The 18,707-nt window shown below is 40.7% G+C and overlaps 1 protein-coding gene across 1 annotated transcript; it reads left to right on the forward strand.

Moving 5' to 3' along the window:
* Window positions 1–1,109: 1,109 nt before the first annotated feature.
* six2a (SIX homeobox 2a) lies at window positions 1,110–3,611 on the forward strand (the record flags this gene model as incomplete). Its single annotated transcript, XM_079729823.1, has 2 exons — window positions 1,110–1,669; window positions 3,286–3,611. The coding sequence occupies 2 exons, from the start codon at window positions 1,110–1,112 to the stop codon at window positions 3,605–3,607; spliced, it is 882 nt and encodes a 293-aa protein (XP_079585949.1). The 3' UTR covers window positions 3,608–3,611.
* Window positions 3,612–18,707: the final 15,096 nt, after the last annotated feature.

The raw sequence follows: 18,707 nt of genomic DNA on the forward strand, positions 1-18,707 counted from the left end.
TATTTTCTTTTAACTTTTACTATATTAAAACCGTGTGGTTCATCAATGCAATAGTTCCAACCGTTGTTGTTAGCTCCATATATAATGTCCAATGGGTGCAATTGGGTGTAGCATACATCTACATGTATAAATCTAGCCTATAGCAAATATATACAACCAATGGTAATCTATTTATTGCGTATACGACAGCAATCGCACTATATTTAAACTCTAATTAACAGAAATGTCTCGGGGACTGCTGCTGGTGTGGAGATGGACACACACACACAAACACACACGCACACACACACCTACACACACACACACACACACACACACACACACACACACACACGCATACACTCCCACGTGAAATAGTGAGCTATAGCCTGGGCAGTAGAGGCTTGCTGCGCGCTCACGCCTGCCTGGCGAGAAGTCATTTTGCGCGCTCTGGCGCCGTCCTCCCCTGAGGTGCGGGACTCTGTGGTCTCTTCCTCACTGGACGCTGTTTGGCTGACGGGTGTGTCTGTCAAAATGGATATTAAGGAAAATGTTTTAGGGGGGAAAAATCGAAGCAATATTTCTATTGGTTGGCGGGGCTGCTTGTGGAGGGAACACTCGGGCTGACTCGCCAAGGAGCCTCCTCAAAGCAGATCAGGTTACTCTGAGTGACAGCGTAACCATGGCAAATAATTTGACTAAAACTATTGTATTATCCTCGCCATTCCCGGGTCAGATAACCGACCAATCAGAGTTCATATAATCTATTTTCTTGCCAGTTCAGAATAATATTATTAAAACGAGCCAACAAGCCTGTCTAGAGGACTAGGGCTGGAACGGACGACCGGCGGAGGGAGAAACTACCGCTGTCTCTCTCTCACGACACTTAAGGAGGGACGTCACCTGGGGTTTTATTCGGTTAAATGGACTCGCTTCATTCCACGTTATGCGCTTGGATCTTACATTTCTCATCAATTCTGCAATTTCCTCTTTGAGGAACCTTTTAACCCATGGACTTGCGTCGAGCGGGTTGCTTTACGCGTCAGGACTAGTCTTGTGTTTGCGGGCAAGGAGTGCGGGGAAGTAAGCGCTAACAACATCACACCATTGGTTTCGGTCTACTCTGCATCATGTCCATGCTCCCGACGTTTGGTTTCACGCAGGAACAAGTGGCGTGCGTTTGCGAGGTCCTGCAGCAAGGCGGGAACATTGAGAGGCTGGGTCGGTTTCTCTGGTCGCTCCCCGCCTGCGAACACCTCCACAAGAACGAGAGCGTGCTCAAGGCGAAGGCCGTGGTCGCCTTCCACAGGGGGAACTTCCGTGAGCTCTACAAGATCCTGGAGAGCCACCAGTTCTCTCCGCACAACCACCCAAAGCTGCAGCAGCTGTGGCTTAAGGCGCACTACATCGAAGCGGAGAAGCTGCGGGGCCGGCCCCTCGGCGCGGTGGGGAAGTACCGCGTCCGCAGAAAGTTCCCCCTGCCGCGCTCCATCTGGGACGGCGAGGAGACCAGCTACTGCTTCAAGGAGAAGAGCCGTAGCGTGCTGCGAGAGTGGTACACGCACAACCCCTACCCGTCTCCACGGGAGAAGCGGGAGCTGGCCGAGGCCACGGGACTCACGACCACTCAGGTCAGCAACTGGTTTAAGAACCGGAGGCAGAGGGACCGCGCGGCAGAGGCAAAAGAGAGGTAGGAACGTGCGGTGTCTCACCGCGTTGTTTTGGGTGCTTCTTGGTCAGCGTCTTCTCGGGCCCTTGATTAGAATGACAGTTATTCACTCGTATTCATTACGAGGCCATAACAGTAAATTTCCCTTATATTAATTCTGTTTAAATTACACAAATTATTACATGAAAATGGTATTAACTATAGCCCTTAACCTTTAATCCATCCGCCATGGTGGATAACATATCAACTGTAAGCCATACTTACACAAAAATATTATTAGCAATGTTATTATTATTATGATTGTTATTATGAAGATTATGATGATTATTATTATTATGATTATTATTATTATTATTATAACATTATTACTATATCATTCTTATCATATTATTATGTTCCTCTTCTTCTCATGATTATTTTTAAGATGATATAATATTATGACTATGATTATTGCCACTCATATTTATGATTGCTTTTATTTTAATTTAGTATTAGTTTAGTTGTTGTTGTTTGTTGATGTGGTTGCTATGAATATGTCCAACACTTTCGACATTTAAATGTGAGTAGTTTACATCTCAAAGTGTGGAGTCACAGCCAGGCAGAGTGCAGTGAGAAGGTATACGTGTAGGCTCGCCCTATTTAGGTATAGGGTGAGACGTCCTCTCTCATAGTGAGAAGGTTAAGGTAAAGGTAAACGTGCAGTGAGGTTCTCTGGGTGAGACGTCCACTCTCACAGTGAGAAGGTATAGGCCTACGTGTAGCGAGGCTCTGAGACGTCCTCTCACCCTCCAGCCTCGTTTGGCCGTGCAGTGAGGTTCTCTGGATGAGACGTTCAATTGAAGCGAGAACAGCGAGAATCATATTTGTCCTAGTATTTACCTATTATTATAATTACAATAACACATTTATTAAAATAATAATAATAATTATTACTTTTAATATTAAAAAATATCAATATTTGCTTAATCTGCCAATGAAAACAGACTTCAGGAGGTGTCGGGCTAATCGATAAGTTCAGAATGAATGCTGATCTAGAAATTAAGGACAGTCCCTGTGCCCACAATTACAACATACAAAAACAAGTTCAAGAAGTACTATTCACTATATAAGATAGGTGCATAGCTTCAAGGTAGCCTACAATTATAACGTGTGACACGGAGGCCGCCTCGCGTGCGTGTGACAGTGTGTGAGGGATTGCGTAGGGTGGTTGTTCTGAAGGAGGGAGTACCTTTAAAAGTGGAAAAATATCATTTCATTATTTGAGCCATTCATTACTTCATTACATTACTAATTTGGACCAATTCCTGAACATTAATATTATGCCTATTTATTCATTATATAGCCTAGGATTTCTGCTTCAATAACGTAGCCTAATAAAACATATATAAATATATATATTTATATATATTAATATACATATGATATATTAATATATATATATATATATATATATATATATATATATATATATATATATATATATATATATATATATTACTCTTAAAGAGTAAACTTTATGCTATAAAGTTTACTCTTTAAGAAAGATATCTGTAGGTGTCAGTGAGACAGAAGAACACCTAGCAGTATATTATCAACAGGGTGCTGATGGCTGTTCTGTTTTGTTGTTTTGTTCACAGAGAAAACAACGAGAACTCGAACTCAAACAGTCACAACCCATTGACTTCTTCCATGAATGGAAATAAAACTATTTTGGGGAGTTCTGACGACGATAAAACCCCGTCCGGTACACCGGATCATACATCCTCAAGCCCCGCCATGCTGCTCAGCTCCGGGTTACCGTCTCTGCACGGCCTGGCCCCCCCGCCGGGTCCCAGCGCCATCCCGGTGCCCGGCCCGGACTCAAACCACCATCACCACCATCACCACCACCACCACTCTTTGCACCACGATACCATACTAAACTCTATGTCTTCAAATCTGGTGGACCTTGGCTCTTAAAGAATAAACACGCACCGAATGCGCGGAGATCTTCCAATGGAGAAGAAGACAAAAGAAGAAGCAAGGAGCTTCAAGCACTTCGAGACCGAGAAGGTTAAAGATTTAAGAAAAGGACACACACATTGAGAAGGACACACACATTGAGGCCTTTTGGAGGAACGCAACCGGAATGTAAAAACGTAACGCGTCAAGTTGTTGAAAACAATGACAATACAATGTCTTAATTATTGCTACTATTATCGTTATTGTTTTAGGGGCTAATCAACTGAAGCTCAAAGACCCCGAGTTAAGGGAGCCCACCCTCATCTTTCTGTTTACATTGGATTGTCCGAAAGAGCCATAAGCAATTTATATTATTGAGTTAATTTTGTTTTATTTTGTTCGGGGTACCGTATCTTAAAGTGTCTTATGTCACACATCTATGTGATGGAAATGCGTCTATCTTAATCTCTTGATATTATTATTTGTATTTTCATTTGAAAGAGACTGCATGTAGCCTAAACTTTGAGATAAAAAATAAAATATAAACCCAGCAAGTCACCTATAGTTTCATATACCCTTTACAATAAAATAAAAAAAGTTAATTGAAATATATAATTTGTTTCATTCCCGCGAGTTGTTGAATATATTCTGTTCTGTTTCTCTGATGTCCTCAATGCTCTTGTAGTTTTTATTTTAGGCTGCTGCTGCATTTTGGATATTCCGGCTCCGTAAGTAGCTCACAGGTAGACTAGACTGGGCCCTATTATTAGACAAAGGACAACTTTATGGTTTATAACAACCAAAAAAAAAAACATATTGGCACAGAATAATTTTAGAAATTATTTTCTGCATAATGCGTTACGTTTTAGGGGCAGAGCTGATTTACATAATAGGATGATTTGACCTCTGATTGAAGAATTGTCTCATGGCCATCCTGACACCATCGGGTAATGCAATTGTGACGTAAGAAATAAATAATTTAATTAATACAATCAGATATTTACTAAATCGTGTGATATAAAAATGTAGTCTCTGAGGCCTGTACGTGGAGGGTCAGAGAGGTCAAGAATGACAGGGCTCTGTTCGCTAAAATGATCCCTGCTTTCCTCAACGGGTGCTTGATGCTCAAGCGATGACACCTTATCTCTCCTCGCCTGGTGAACAAAAGGCCTGCAGTGTTCAGAGCCACAGAAAACTGGAAACGCGTGTTGAAAGAAGACACTTTGTTTGAACAGCTTCGTCCAACTCCTCCAAAAGTCACGGCCCTATAGGCTGAGCTATAAACTGTCTTTGATTTAGGTAATAGTCAACATCTTATAGATAGACTAATACAAATGTTGTGCTTGCAATTAGGCCTATAGGCTCGGCTATAGGGTGGCCATATAGGCTCTTCAATCTACTAGTTTCTGATCATAATCACAAGGAGCAGACTACGGCAAGAATGCCCTCTTGATTGAAGATTTTGTTACAAAACGCACCATTCGCGACCGTTCGGTCGAGCCTTTAAACAATTGTTCAAGCACAGCTTTGTACGTTTTTTTATGAGCCCTGACAAAAACAGCAAGGAAAGGATGCGTAGACGTCTTGCTGTTTCCCTTTACTGACAGAGGGCAGTGACACGATGCTTCTGGTGCATCAAGGTCAATTACACACACTCCACAAACCTCGCACTTTCTAATTAGCAGAGATGTGGGTATGATACATATGGGTCTACTCAAAATAAGCCCACCCACAACACCTCCATGTGTGGGGGCAGACATAACACCAAATAGCCTACTTTAAAAAAAAAAGAACTCAAAAACACTGAATGCACTGTTTCTTCCCCTTGACATTCTCTCCTTGTTTCCCCAAACAATCTGTAACGTGAACTCTCTTATGAGGGAAGCATGTGTGTTTCGGGGAGGGCTGCATGTTACAAAAAACCGCAAGCATGCACATGACTAAAACACTGGTCTAAACGGAGCAAGAGACGAGAGCCCACTTAGCAGGAGAACAAGAAGGTTTAAATATAAAGTTGTCTTTATGGTGTATGCCGGCTCCGTCTGGTAACACGCATGCGTTCCAAATAGAACGGATTTAAGAGATTTAGACTAACACAACATCAATTAAATAGCATTAACATCAATATTCCAAAAGATTAATAATGATTAATCATTATTACTAATTAGACATTGCATTGGGGAAAGATTTCCTAGATAGTAAGCAGGTCTAGAACGCATTAAATCGGCCTATTTATTTAGTAGTAGGACCATCCTATGTCGAACATTTTTTTACAGGCCTATGTTTGATAGACATAAAGGCTATTCATTAATAGCCTTGTTAGTTTGATTAAAATGTAATATTTTATTAAATTTTATTATAAATTAATACAACCTTTAATTGCATATGATTTTGGGATCCGGTTGTGTGATCCCTCAAATGTCAAATCATTCTCAAGATATGATCATATAATATATAAATAATAAATGTAGGCTAATTATAAAGAAAAAAAAAAAACATTAAAGTTAGGTGTTGCATTTGTATAGCCTGATGTTAGCAACAAACAAAGAAAGACAGGCTATAGGTCTATATAAGGCCTCGGACTACTGGATACGACTTATACTGTAAGTCAAAGGGAAATGTGTGTGTGTGTGTGTGTGTGTGTGTGTGTGTGTGTGTGTGTGTGTGTGTGTGTGCGGGCGTGTGTGTGTGTACGTGTGAGAGAGGAGGAAGGAGAAGTATTAGCATAGCAGAGTAGTAGTGTAGTCGTTTAGTAGAGTAGCAGTGGTGTACAAATAGTAGTATTTGGGTACCAGTGTTGTACAGTAATAATAGTAGTAATAATAACAGTAGAGTTGTAGTGTTGTACAGTTATAATAGATTAGTAGTGTTGTACAGTAATAGTAGCAGTAGAGTTGTAGTGTTGTACCGTTATAATAGATTAGTAGTGTTGTACAGTAATAGTAGCAGTAGAGTTGTAGTGTTGTACAGTTATAATAGACCAGTAGTGTTGTACAGTAATAGTAGCAGTAGAGTAGTAGGGTTGCACAATAATAGCAGTAGTATAGTAGAAGCAGTAGAATACTAGAGTAGCAAATTAGAGTTGTAGTTTAGTATTATGAGTAGTGTACAAGAGTAGCAACATTATAGTACAGCTGAATAAGAGTAGTAGAGTAGTAGTACAATCCTAGAGTAAACCAGTATTATATAATGACATAGGAGAGGAAGGAGAATGTGAGTCTGTTCAGAAGGATTTAGAGAAGCAGTAGTAGGGTATCAGAGTAGTAGAAGTAGAGGAGTAGAGAAATAGTTTTAGAGGAGTAGAGCAGTAGAAACATTGGTAGTAGCAGAAGAATAGTACAGTAGTAGAAGAGTAATTGTTTAGTATTAGAATATAAGTAGTGTGGAAGAGTAGTACTATAGCAGTAGTAGAGTATATTAGTAGAAAAGTGGTAGAGCATTAGAGTAGTAGCAGAGTAGCATAAGTAATAATAGTAGAGTTGTAGAGCAGAGTAACAGTGGTAGTTCAGTATTAGAGTAGTAGGAGTTATGGTAGTAATAGAGTAGTAGTAGTAGAGTAATGGTAGTGGTAGAGTGGTAGTAGTAGAGTAATGGTAGTGGTAGAGTGGTAGTAGTGGTATTAGTTGAGTGGTAGTAGTATATATAGCAGAGTAGCAGTATTATAGAAGTAGTAATTGGGAGAGTAGTAGTATTATAGGAGTAGTAATCGGGTAGTAGTGTAGTAGTAATTGTAGAATAGTACCAGGGTAGTATAGTAGTAGAAGTTTGTAGTAGTTTGGAAGTTATAGTAGGAGGAAAATAGTTGGAATAGCAGAATTGCAATAGTGCTAGTAGTAGAGTAGTAATAATAGCAGAGATACGTAGCAGTAGTAGGGTAATAGAGTACTAGTAGAGTAGTAATTTGGTAGTATAGTATTAGAGTTATAGTAATAGTATTTGTACTAGTAGTATAGTAGTTGTAGTGGAGTTGTAGAAGGTATAGTCATTTTAATTGCAATAGTAGTAGTAGTAAAGTAATAGTAGTTAACCCTATCAGGCCGAGTAGTGAACCACAGAGCCCACATTCAGAAAATATATTGAAGTATTATTGACCAAGCGGCAGCTAAAGTGACTATAGTATTATAGTCATGTCATGAAATGAATGTAATGTTGGACTAACTGATTTTGGCCTTCCCCACCCTATTACAAATGTTTTGGGGTATCAGGTGCATAGACCAGATGAAACAGTGGTGGGGGTGGCCAGGACAGATCAGGGTGTGAGTGCATGTGTGTGTGTGTGTGTGTGTGTGTGTGTGTGTGTGTGTGTGTGTGTCTGTGTGTGTGTGTGTGTGTGCATTTGGGGTCACAGGGGGTTTACAGAGGCAGTATTGCATTGCTGTAAATTCCTCACCAGAGATGGAAAAGGTGTAGGATATTTTGATTGCATTGGGTCCAAACCGATGGCTTTTCCAGCTTTTTTCACTTGACACCATTCCATTAAATTTATTCTGCATGGAGATTAACTGCATCACTCTTCATGTCTTCACTTGGCGTGCACAGTGACTGCCATGGGGCAGGTTAAATCATGCACAACATTTTCATGGAACGCTGTGTTTTACATTTAACCAATTTAGCCCTTCCTTAATAGTATTTAAATTACCACTGCTGGGCTATAACTTAATCAAACATGTTGAAAAGTAAGTTCTCACCCTCTTTCTTTTTCAGTTTGTCTTCCTTTTTTTTATGTAGGTGTTTTATGTGTTTCTATCTATCTATCAACAATCTATTCTTCAACTAGATTGTTGACATTTTCTAGACACCAAACATACTTTTTATAAAGCTGAATATGGATTCTATGCTTTGTTATTGTAGCACTGGGGAGGTTTATCCTGATGGTGTCTTATTGTTGTGACCTTGAGCCTCTTGTGCCCACTTTATAATTATACTGAATAAAAAATAATTATCGTTCTTTGACTAATGTGAACCTTTTTTTTTTTTTTTCGTTTTTTACATACCTGTAGGACTAATTGGTTTGTTGAAGTTATTGTGTTAGGGTTCACTTTAGTAAATAAAAACAAACAAACAATCACATGCAGTCAAACATCCATGCACAACCCGCATACCAAATCTGGTGTTGGTTGCTTTCTTTTAGCGATTCTAACTTCTATCCATTGTATTTATCCTACGTGGATTCAGAAATCAGTCCGTCATTCAACACACCACTAATGCATTGCTATTCTTCATTAGGCTCACTGTCGCGTTAGAGAGCCCTGATTATGAAGCCCCGAGACATGGCAGCACCAGTAAAATGATCAATGCTGAACCCTACAGGCGAAGCTACGATATTACATTGGGATCGCTGGTCAATAACACATATAGTGTTGTGATAGAGAACATGCAAAATAAAATATGTACACTGTAGATTAACTAATGTAATTTTCCATTATATATTCCATTATAAATTCTATTTATTATTATGCACCTTTTTGTTAACTTTGTTTGTCTTAGTATTAGAACAGATCATTATTCTTTACATTCATTAATCAGGCTACATTCATCCATCAAACAGTATCAGTCTTACACACAGACCTTAATAGACAATAACAAAACATAAAAACCTTTAGTTCTATACAAATTAAACTTGCGTTGCAGGTGGATGACAACAGTAGTAATTTTAATTGCAATAGTAGTAGTAGTAAAGTAAAAGTAGTTAACCCTATCATCTGTAGTTAAAACTACAGACTGTAGTTATGACTACAAACTGTAGTTATGACTACAGAGGGTCTATAGTCTGGGTCTAGGGTCTATAGTCAATCTAGTCTGAGTCTATAATCTGGGTCTAGCGTATATAGTTTATATAGTCTGGGTATAGGGTCTATAGTCTATATAGTCTGGGTCTATAGTCTATATATTCTTGGTCTATAGTATGGTATAGGGTCTAGGAAGTCTTGGTCTATAGTCTGTGTCTGGGTCTAGGGTTCTATAGTCTGGGTATAGGGTATACAGTCTATATAGTCTGGGTCTATATTCTGGGTCTAGGGTGTTTAGTTTATCTTATATTATAGCCTTTATTTAACCAGGTTGAGTCTCATTGAGATTAAAATCTCTTTTACAAGAGAGACCTGGCCAAGATGGACAGCAGTACACAGTGGCAACATAAAACACAAGACAAAGTAAAAGTTCAATACTAAGTGAAATAGTAATAATACATTTAGATCATTGTCTAAAACATTTGCATTTTCCAATGGAGTCCGACATCAAACTCTACACTTGAATAACCTGCAGAAGCAGCTTGAGCTGCTTCTGCAGGTTATTCCAGGAAGATAGTACAAAAACCTTGAAGGCCTTTTTTCCCAGTTCTGTCCGCGCTTCAGCAACACTCATAAGGACCATGTCCTGAGACCGTAACCCAGGGCCGGCGCTAGCCATTTGGGTGCCCTAAGCACAAATGCATTGTGGTGCCCCCCAAAAATGGACATCAATTCAGTAATTGTCAGTATTTTTCTCTTTATTTCCAAAATAACTTCAACATGTAATGTTTGCAAATAAATAAGAGAAATTAATATCTTGATAAAAGATTACACTAATTGTGCATTAACAATAGCACCAAACATTTAAATAAATAAAATAATACAGTGCCTACAGAGGGACACGTCTGCATTTCCTGGCTGCAAAATCAGCAATCAGGTCATCATATGACAGTTTCTGAGCCACGTCTTGATTGATGCTGATGACGGCCAGTCCACTTAACACTGCCCCATCGATGAACGCAGGCATATTTTAATGAGCTTGAGTTTTGAAAAGCTTCGCTCAGCAGAGGCAACTGTGACGGGGAGAGTCAGTGCAATTCGCAAAGCAATCCACAGATTGGGATACACCTCTTAGAGCTGATTGTCATGAAGAAATGTCAGCATTTCCAAGGCAGATGGCTTTGGTGGTAGCTGAGGAAGGTTGATGATTTTCTGCAGCATCTCAGGTCCATCAATGTCAGCTGTTCCCTTTTCCGTGAGTGTCTTGTGTACTTCATTGCAGTGTTTTTTTTAGTCCTCCTTGGACATTCCATTAACTTTGCTGAAATCAAGCAGCACTCCATATTTTTCTTTGACTTGATTCATGGTCTCAAACCTCTCCTGCATTGACATTAAAGAAGAGTCCACAACACTATTGAAAAATGTGACCTCAAGCTTTTTAAGGGCATCATTGAAGGGCTCTTCAACAGCTTCATACGCAAACTGCCCTGCCCTGTGCTCCTGAGTCTTTTCTGCTTAAGCTCTGGTTCTATATTCAGGGCCTCACAGAGTTCCTCAGCAGTTGACACAGCCTCGTCAAACCAAGACTGTCTGTATTTGGTGAGGTTACTTTTGGCACTGTCAATGAGCCTAACAGCAATATCAAGCTGCATGGAACTTGATTGAAGTAGCTTGTTCACCTGGTTTGTGATGGTAAGAAGTTCACACCACACAACAGAGCAAATCAAAAATCGAAATGAGGCTACTTCCTCAGCAAGAGCTTGAGCCTCCACTTTTGCCACTGGATCCTTTACAGCCTCCCTAGCCTCCAGGAGAGCATCTCTCACTTCCTTTGTTTGATTCCGGACAGCTGTTACACTCTTAAGCCTGCTCTCCCATCTAACATCACTCCAAGATTTCAGTGTCAGTTGGACATGCTTTGTCAAAATGGCCCATCGCTGGGTGGCCCCTGAAAAGAAATTGAATAACTTTTCTTTTTTTTGCAAATAGCCAAATTAGCCAGTAGCATCTTGGGAGGACTTGACAGCATCAGCTATGACGAGATTCATGGTGTGAGCTCCACAAGGAACAAACAATGCTCTTGTGTTTAATTGTAGAAGTCTAGCCTGAACACCTTGCTTCTTCCCCTTCATGTTGGCTCCATTGTCATAGGCCTGTCCTCGACAATTTTCGAATGGAATGCCAAGCTCCTTCAACTTCTCTAAGATAACATTTGACAGGCTAAGGCCATTAGTTTCCTCCACATCAATATATCCCAGGAAGTATTCTTTAATGTCTGGTTGTAGCTGGAGATGGATAATGCGCACTATGACTGACATCTGTTCCTTGTGACTCAAATCTGGGGTACAGTCAAGAATGATAGAAAAATATTTTGCTGACTGGATATGTCTCACTATAGTGTTTAATGTTTCTGAAGAGATTATCTGAATGAGTTCGTTCTGTGTCTCATGACTGAGGTAGTGTGTGCGGGAAATTTTAGCCAGGTGAATCTCCATTACAGGATCATATGTTGCCATAAGCTCCGCTTCCTTCAGAAAGTTGCCATTGTCTGGCTCATGAAGACGGTCAGAAGAGCCTCTAAAAGACAAATTTCTTGAAGCCAGTGAGAGAGTGATTTAGAGCAGGCGTTTCAGAACATCTCGCCACTTTTTCCTTTCACCCTCCAGTAATGTCAACTCCTGTTGGTCTATTGCCATGCCTTTTTTAAGCCGTGTGTCCAGTTCTCTCCACTTAACCATGCACTGTGTATGGTTTGGGCTACACTCATGACCTCTCAAACTGGTGTTGATGTTCGACCAATCACTGTGGCCCTCTGCAGTCAGCTTTATGTCCTTCACACTAAAAAGTTTACATGCAAAGCAGATCACAGCGTTGTTCTGTGGAGAGTACACTACCCAGCTTCTGCTAACCTTCTCTCCATTTGGTAAGGTTTAGAACTGGAGGCTGGAATGAAATGCTCTTCCATCGGGTCACTTTGGAAAACTAAAATCAGGGCTGACTTTGAAAGGCCCTCTGTGCACAATTTCAACCCGATCAGCATCTAAAATGTGTGCTGGCCATAGAGCAGGATCAGTTGGAGGGGGCACATACGTCTCTACAATGTCACTTGCTGATGGCCTCTCAGTGACAGGACTCACTCTGCCGGTGGTTGTGGGCTGGGTTGTATCTGTACCTGAACTAGTAGTTGATGGTTGTTGGTCAGGGCTGGGTGCTATTGCAGAGTCTGCAGAGATTGGTGGTTGATGATGTGTGCTTGAACTGCTGGTGGATGGTTGATCATCTAAATCTTCCTCCTGGTCTTGAGGAACTCCTTGCACATATCTAAGCATTGACCCTGCATTCAGAAATGCAAGAAGAAATACTCAGGGATTGTACACTGAAATACAGTTTTGCACCTTGATTTAAAAGCAATATTAAATATTAATTACAGGTTTATGTAAGCCTATGTGTAAAAAAAAAAATTAAAAAAGGCCCTGTTACGAGGCACCGAAATGTGCGTTCTTATTTGATCTCGTTACAACCGTTTACGTCGGAACCGGTCCCCTACTGGAACCGAGTTTCTGTGCTCAACCCTAGTTACCAAGAGCCGTTCTCCATTCATCAACTCATTACTTTAAAGTATCATCTGTAGCATTACTTTTTCCACTACAGTACACAATTGCATACTCGTTGGTTCACAGTACATATGCTAGCATAACGTAGGCTACATAACAAACGCCAAATAAACGTCCTGAAATGCAGTAGGCCTATATAAGTAAACTTGGCTAGTACTTGGCTGACGACTTCTGATGGCTAAAAGAATATAGGAGCTAACGTTAGTTTGTTGACGTTAACGGTAACCTTAACCCTGGCATGAGCATAGACATTCATACAAGGACTAAATGTTACAGAATTAGCCATTTTTATTTAAAACATTGTCTTACCTGCCATCGACGCGTGTGCATCATCTCGATGTCTCTTCTTCTTTCTCTTATCCGCCCCAGACTCTTGATGCCTTTTCGAGGCCATGTCTAAACACAGGTGTCTGCCGAACTTGAGGATGATGTCGGACATACCACTGGGATGTGGGGCAGGGGGGCACCAAGGGGAGCGAGAGGGCCGCACAGGAGACACATCTTTTTCTCAAGCAAATGTTACTTTTGTATTGCTTATCTATTAACACGTTTAACACATGTTAATTTGAAATATATGGTGTTATTATGATTATTATTATGATGATGATTATTTTTATTTTTTTAATGTAATTTTTTTTTTTTTTTTTTGGTGCCCTACGCGCAGTGCGTGTTCTGCATGTGCGGAGCGCCGGCACTGCCGTAACCCATCGGGGACACGTTTCAGGGATATATGCATTGACAAATAACAGGGGAGCTTATCTAAAATTGTCTTGTAGATAAAAACATACCAGTTACTGAGTTGCATAGACAGAGAAGGCCAGTTAACTTTTGAGTACAATGTACAGTGTTGAGATAAGGCTCTGCTTGTTTGTTCCTAAAGTAAAAGCCTACCTTTAGTTTCAGCTTTTTCACCAGATTTTGTATGTAAGTTTTAAAAGTGATGTGGTCATCGATCATAAATCCCAAGTACTTGTAGGTGGACATAACCTCAATTTAATTACCTTGAGATGTTAAATTTGCTGATTTAACACCTTCCTTTTGGAATTTGTAAATATCATAAGTTTAGTCTTTTCAGCATTGAACTTTAGCTTCAGTTGAGCTTCAGTTTACAAAGCTGAGCCTGAACTCTATCAAAAGCACTTTGAATGTACTCAAAAGCCTTACTGAGAGTGGATGCACAACAATAGATTACATTCTCATCCGCATAGAAATGAAAAGCTGCATTTGGGACATTTTGTCCAAGACCATTAATATATAAAGTAAATAAAAGCGGTCCAAGTACTGAACCATGGGGGACTCCCTTACGCACTGTAAGAATGCCAGAAGGGAAACCATCAAACTGAATGGCCTGAGTTCTGTCAGTGAGGTAGTTGACAAACCATCCCACAGTATGATCAGAAAATCCAATATTAATAAGTTGCTGTATTAGAATATGAGAGAGACGCCGAGATCGTTTATTGGCCTGTGGCATGTGCCACCGCGACCACTGACATACCATGGCATATGCCGTTCAGGAACGGCATATGCCGTTCTGGAACGGCAAATGCCGTTCTGGAACGGTAAATGCAGTTCGGGTGGAACGGCATATGCCGTTCAGGAACGGTAAGTTCTGTTCCCAACAATGGTATATGACACCAGCATGCCCCGCCTCCTCCGTATAATTTCAAGACAAGTATTGCCGTAAATGTAAAGCTATATATATTTGGTCTTTATCGACACTATATCACAACACTATAACACATCAACGGGATTTACATAATGCGCTAAATGTGCAATAAAACACGATAGAAACTGTATTTCGCTGCGATACTTGATTCAACCACTATATTTCATCCTAGACAAACCAGAAAGGGGGCTCAATGTTCAAAATACCAGAAAAAAATAACAGCTCACAGCAACATATTGAAAGAAAGAACTATGAACTAGTTCATTATATGGAACTGTGAACTTAGTTCAAATTTTTGAATTATGAACATTTAACTGAAGCCAATGAGAGATTAAAAAGATTTCTCAATGGTTCAGCTAATAAGTCTGCTGCTAATTTTAAAAACCTTGGTTCCAAGTGATCCGGACCAGACAGTTTTCTAGGGTTCAATTGCTTTAAGGCTTTGTGAACCTCAGCAACCGTAAAAGGGGCAAGATTGAAAGTGTTGTGTACATTAATAGCATTGTTACTCAAATTTATAGATTTCACAGTAGAATGTGGGGAAGGATTGAACAGAAACCCAGAAGAAATAAAATGTTCATTAAAACAGTTTAACATTTCAACCTTATCATGAACAGCAATGGAGTCTTTGACTATAAAAGATTGTAATGAGGTTTAAGAAGCAGATAAAGGTTTAATTGCTTTTCAGAATTTTCTCGGATCATTCAAATTTTCTGTAGTGATAGTTAGATAAAACTCCTATTTGGCTTTTCCGAAGAGAGAAGTACATTTGTTTCTCAGTTCCCGAAAGAGAAGCCAGTCAGCCTCGGTGCCTGACTTTCTTGCCTTTGCCCAGGCCACATTAAGTTCATGAAGCAGGCCAGAAAGCTCAGCTGTGAACCAAGGGTTATTCCGAACCTTAATTCTAAACTTCTGCACAGGAGCATGTTTGTTTAGAATTTCATGAAAGGTATCATGGAAAAATGACCAAGCTATTTCAACATCATCAATAAGGGCAATTCTGGTCCAGTCAAAAATATATACGTCATATAGAAAACCCTGCTCAACAAATATCTTCAAATTAGGCCTTTCTACAAAACAAAGTTTAAACTTAACAATCTTGGTGTCTCTTATTGCTGTTATCCAACAGTGATCACTTGCATCATTTGGGAAAACACCTGTGGCAGAGTATTTAAAAGGAACATTAGTCAAAATTAGATCAATAAGTGAGGACTTCTCAAGACATTTTGGGTTCGGTCTGTTGGGGGAGGTAATTATTTGTGTTAAATTTAAAGAATCACACTGTGCTTTAAATGCATCTGACACAGGCGTCAACCAATCTCAGTTAAGATCACCAACCACAACAATTTCATTATACTGTAATTGTGACAGGCTTTTCACCAGTGCGGACATTGAGTTACCTATTGCAGATGGAGGCCTATAACAACCAACTATCATGATATGATGGTCTTTTGAAACTTCCAAATTTTTGAAACTTCCGAAGCTCAACTTGTTTACTGAAGGATTCAGTGAGCACTAAATTAACATTCAATTTTCGTTTGGCGTAAATAGCAACACCAACCCCCTTACAGTGGCTTTTTTGCCAAGATTAGAAGCCACTATAGGAGCGGGGTAGACGACGCACAATCCAAAACCAAAGATGCTTTATTAAATAAATCTTATAGCTCTGCCAGGAGCAGGCAGAGCTATAGGTCGCTGCAGGATGCTACTCTTGGTTTTCACAAAGACATTCCAAACGAGCCCTCCTGGCCCAGGCAGTGCCTTCACCACACAACCCATGAGCCAAGAGCTCCTTGGTGCTATGTCGTCGACAATCTTCTTCACCAGCTTAATCAGCCTTTCCCAAACTCCACCGAAGTGGACTCCAAATGGGGGACTGAAAGTCCATTTTACTCCATCTTTCAGTAGTGCGCAACGCATTAATGCACAAGTCTGTATCCAAGTAGCCTGCTACTTCCAAATGCACAGTCCGGCTCACCAGGCAAGTGAAGATCACTCCCCAGCGTTTCACATTTGCCCGGCCCCGCTTTACATTTATGGGTCCAAAATAGTCAATCCCAACATGTGTAAAGGGTGGGAGATCCGGCGATACACAATCTTCCGGAAGGTCGGCCATTTTCTGCTCTCCAGCTGCTGCTTGCATCCGGCGGCAGAAAACACAACTTTTGATGAGCTTTCTGGCAGAGGAGTTGGCACTAGGCAACCAATATCTTTGATTCAGTGTGGAGAGCATATGACTTCTTCCAGAATGCCCAACTCTCTGATGAATGTCACGTAAGACTAGTATGGATATGTGCAAACCTTTTGGAAGGATAATCAGATTCTTCATCTCTATCGGCATTGCCAACCTGCTTATCCGCCCTCCCACTCAAAACATTCCCTCATCCAGCATTGGATTTAGTTTACAAATTGAGCTACTTGCCTTCACTTGTATACCTTTCTCCAAGTGAGCAAGCTCCCCAGAGAGGTTGCATTTTTGGGTTAGGGTTAGGGTGGATTTTCCAGCTCCTCTGATGTCTTCACATACAGCTACTTTGCCCCAGTTTCTATCTTAAGATGCTTCATCTTTTCTTTCAAGGACTTTAATTTTGTCCACTTTGGGCTCAGGTTTCCACTAGCTGCTCTCTTCCTTTCCTGTAGAAGAAGGTGAAGTGCCCGTATCCTTAATATCCATGCAATCCCTTGTTTCAGTCTATTCTATGGTGAGTAATACTCAATCAACAAGCTGGTTGGATTAGTGTCCACACTAACAATGTTTGCAGAGACCTCCCTTTTGACCTCGGGATCATCTAGAGGGATTTGTCCTAGTCTCTCTGGAATTTCAGGCCAGTCTGTTTACTCCTTCTCTAGAAACTAAGGACCCTTCAGACATCATACCGACTTCAAGAATGGCTCTACGTTTAACCCACGTGAAGTGTCGTCGGCTGGGTTGTCCTTAGAGTTAACATGTCTCCATTGTTTGTCTTGGGATAGATCACAGATCAATGAAACTCTGTGGGCAACAAAGGTATGGTATCTTCTTGTTTTGTTGTAGATATATCTCAATATGTGATATGTGCTATCTGTTCAGAAAACAGAGTCCTTGAGTTCCTGTTGTAGCTCCCTCTTCAGCATCCAATCCACTTTCACGGCAAGTGTTGCTGCAGTAAGCTCCAGCCTGGGTATCGTGATCTGTCTGAGAGGAGTCACTCTTGATTTTCCAAGAACAAATACAACGTAGACCCTTCCTGCTGTGCTGGTGGCCCGGGATAGCTGACAGTGCCGTAACCGATTTCACTTGCACCACTGTAGTAATGGTGCTCTGCAGTCCTTATACGGCCAAAATCCTCAGGTTTCATGCACCTGTCCACTTTAAATCTGCTAAACTGCTCCAGTCCCGTGATCCATCTCTGCCATTGGTTGGAAAAGTCTTCTGGGATAATTTGATCCCATCCTGACTTTACTTTGCAGAGTCCTTGGAGCATTTGTTTTGCTTTCAGGGGGAATAGAGAAAGGAATCCTAATTGATCATAGATTGAGCTACCATAGAAAGGATGCCTCTTCTGGTAAGGACTCTATCCTTGATGGCGAAAGAGTCACTTTTGGTGTTCCATTCAATCCCAAATGCCCTTTCAATGGGCAATTTATCCTTGTCTAAATCTAGTTCCTTAAATTGCTTGGCTCTGTGATGTTCTTGAATACTCGCCAGCACTTCACGGCTATTACTGACCCATTTGGTCAATGAGAAGCCCCCTTAGGCACAGGCCTCTCTGAGGTCACTGACAAGCTTGATAGCTTCTTCCACTGTGGCTGTAGACATGAGGCAGTCATTGACATAGAAGTTGTTCCTGATTGTCTGAGTTACTTCTCTGTTGTACCTGTGGCTTCTGCAGTTTACCTTAAAGTGAAATTAGCAATGTTAGGAGAAGACGCAGCACCAAAGAGGTGGACATTCTTCCCTTTAGGTCTCCAAGGGTTTGTTGGTGTCGCCTCCTGGCCACCATAGAAATCGGAGGAAGTCCCTGTGATGTTCTTGGACTTGCACTTGGTAGAACATTGATTCAATGTCTGCCATGAACGCAATCTATTCTTGGTGGAACCGGAGGAGGACTCCTATGAGGGTGTTTGTT

This window comes from Pollachius pollachius (genome assembly GCF_949987615.1).
Source record: "Pollachius pollachius genome assembly, chromosome: 2".
Taxonomy (NCBI): domain Eukaryota; kingdom Metazoa; phylum Chordata; class Actinopteri; order Gadiformes; family Gadidae; genus Pollachius; species Pollachius pollachius.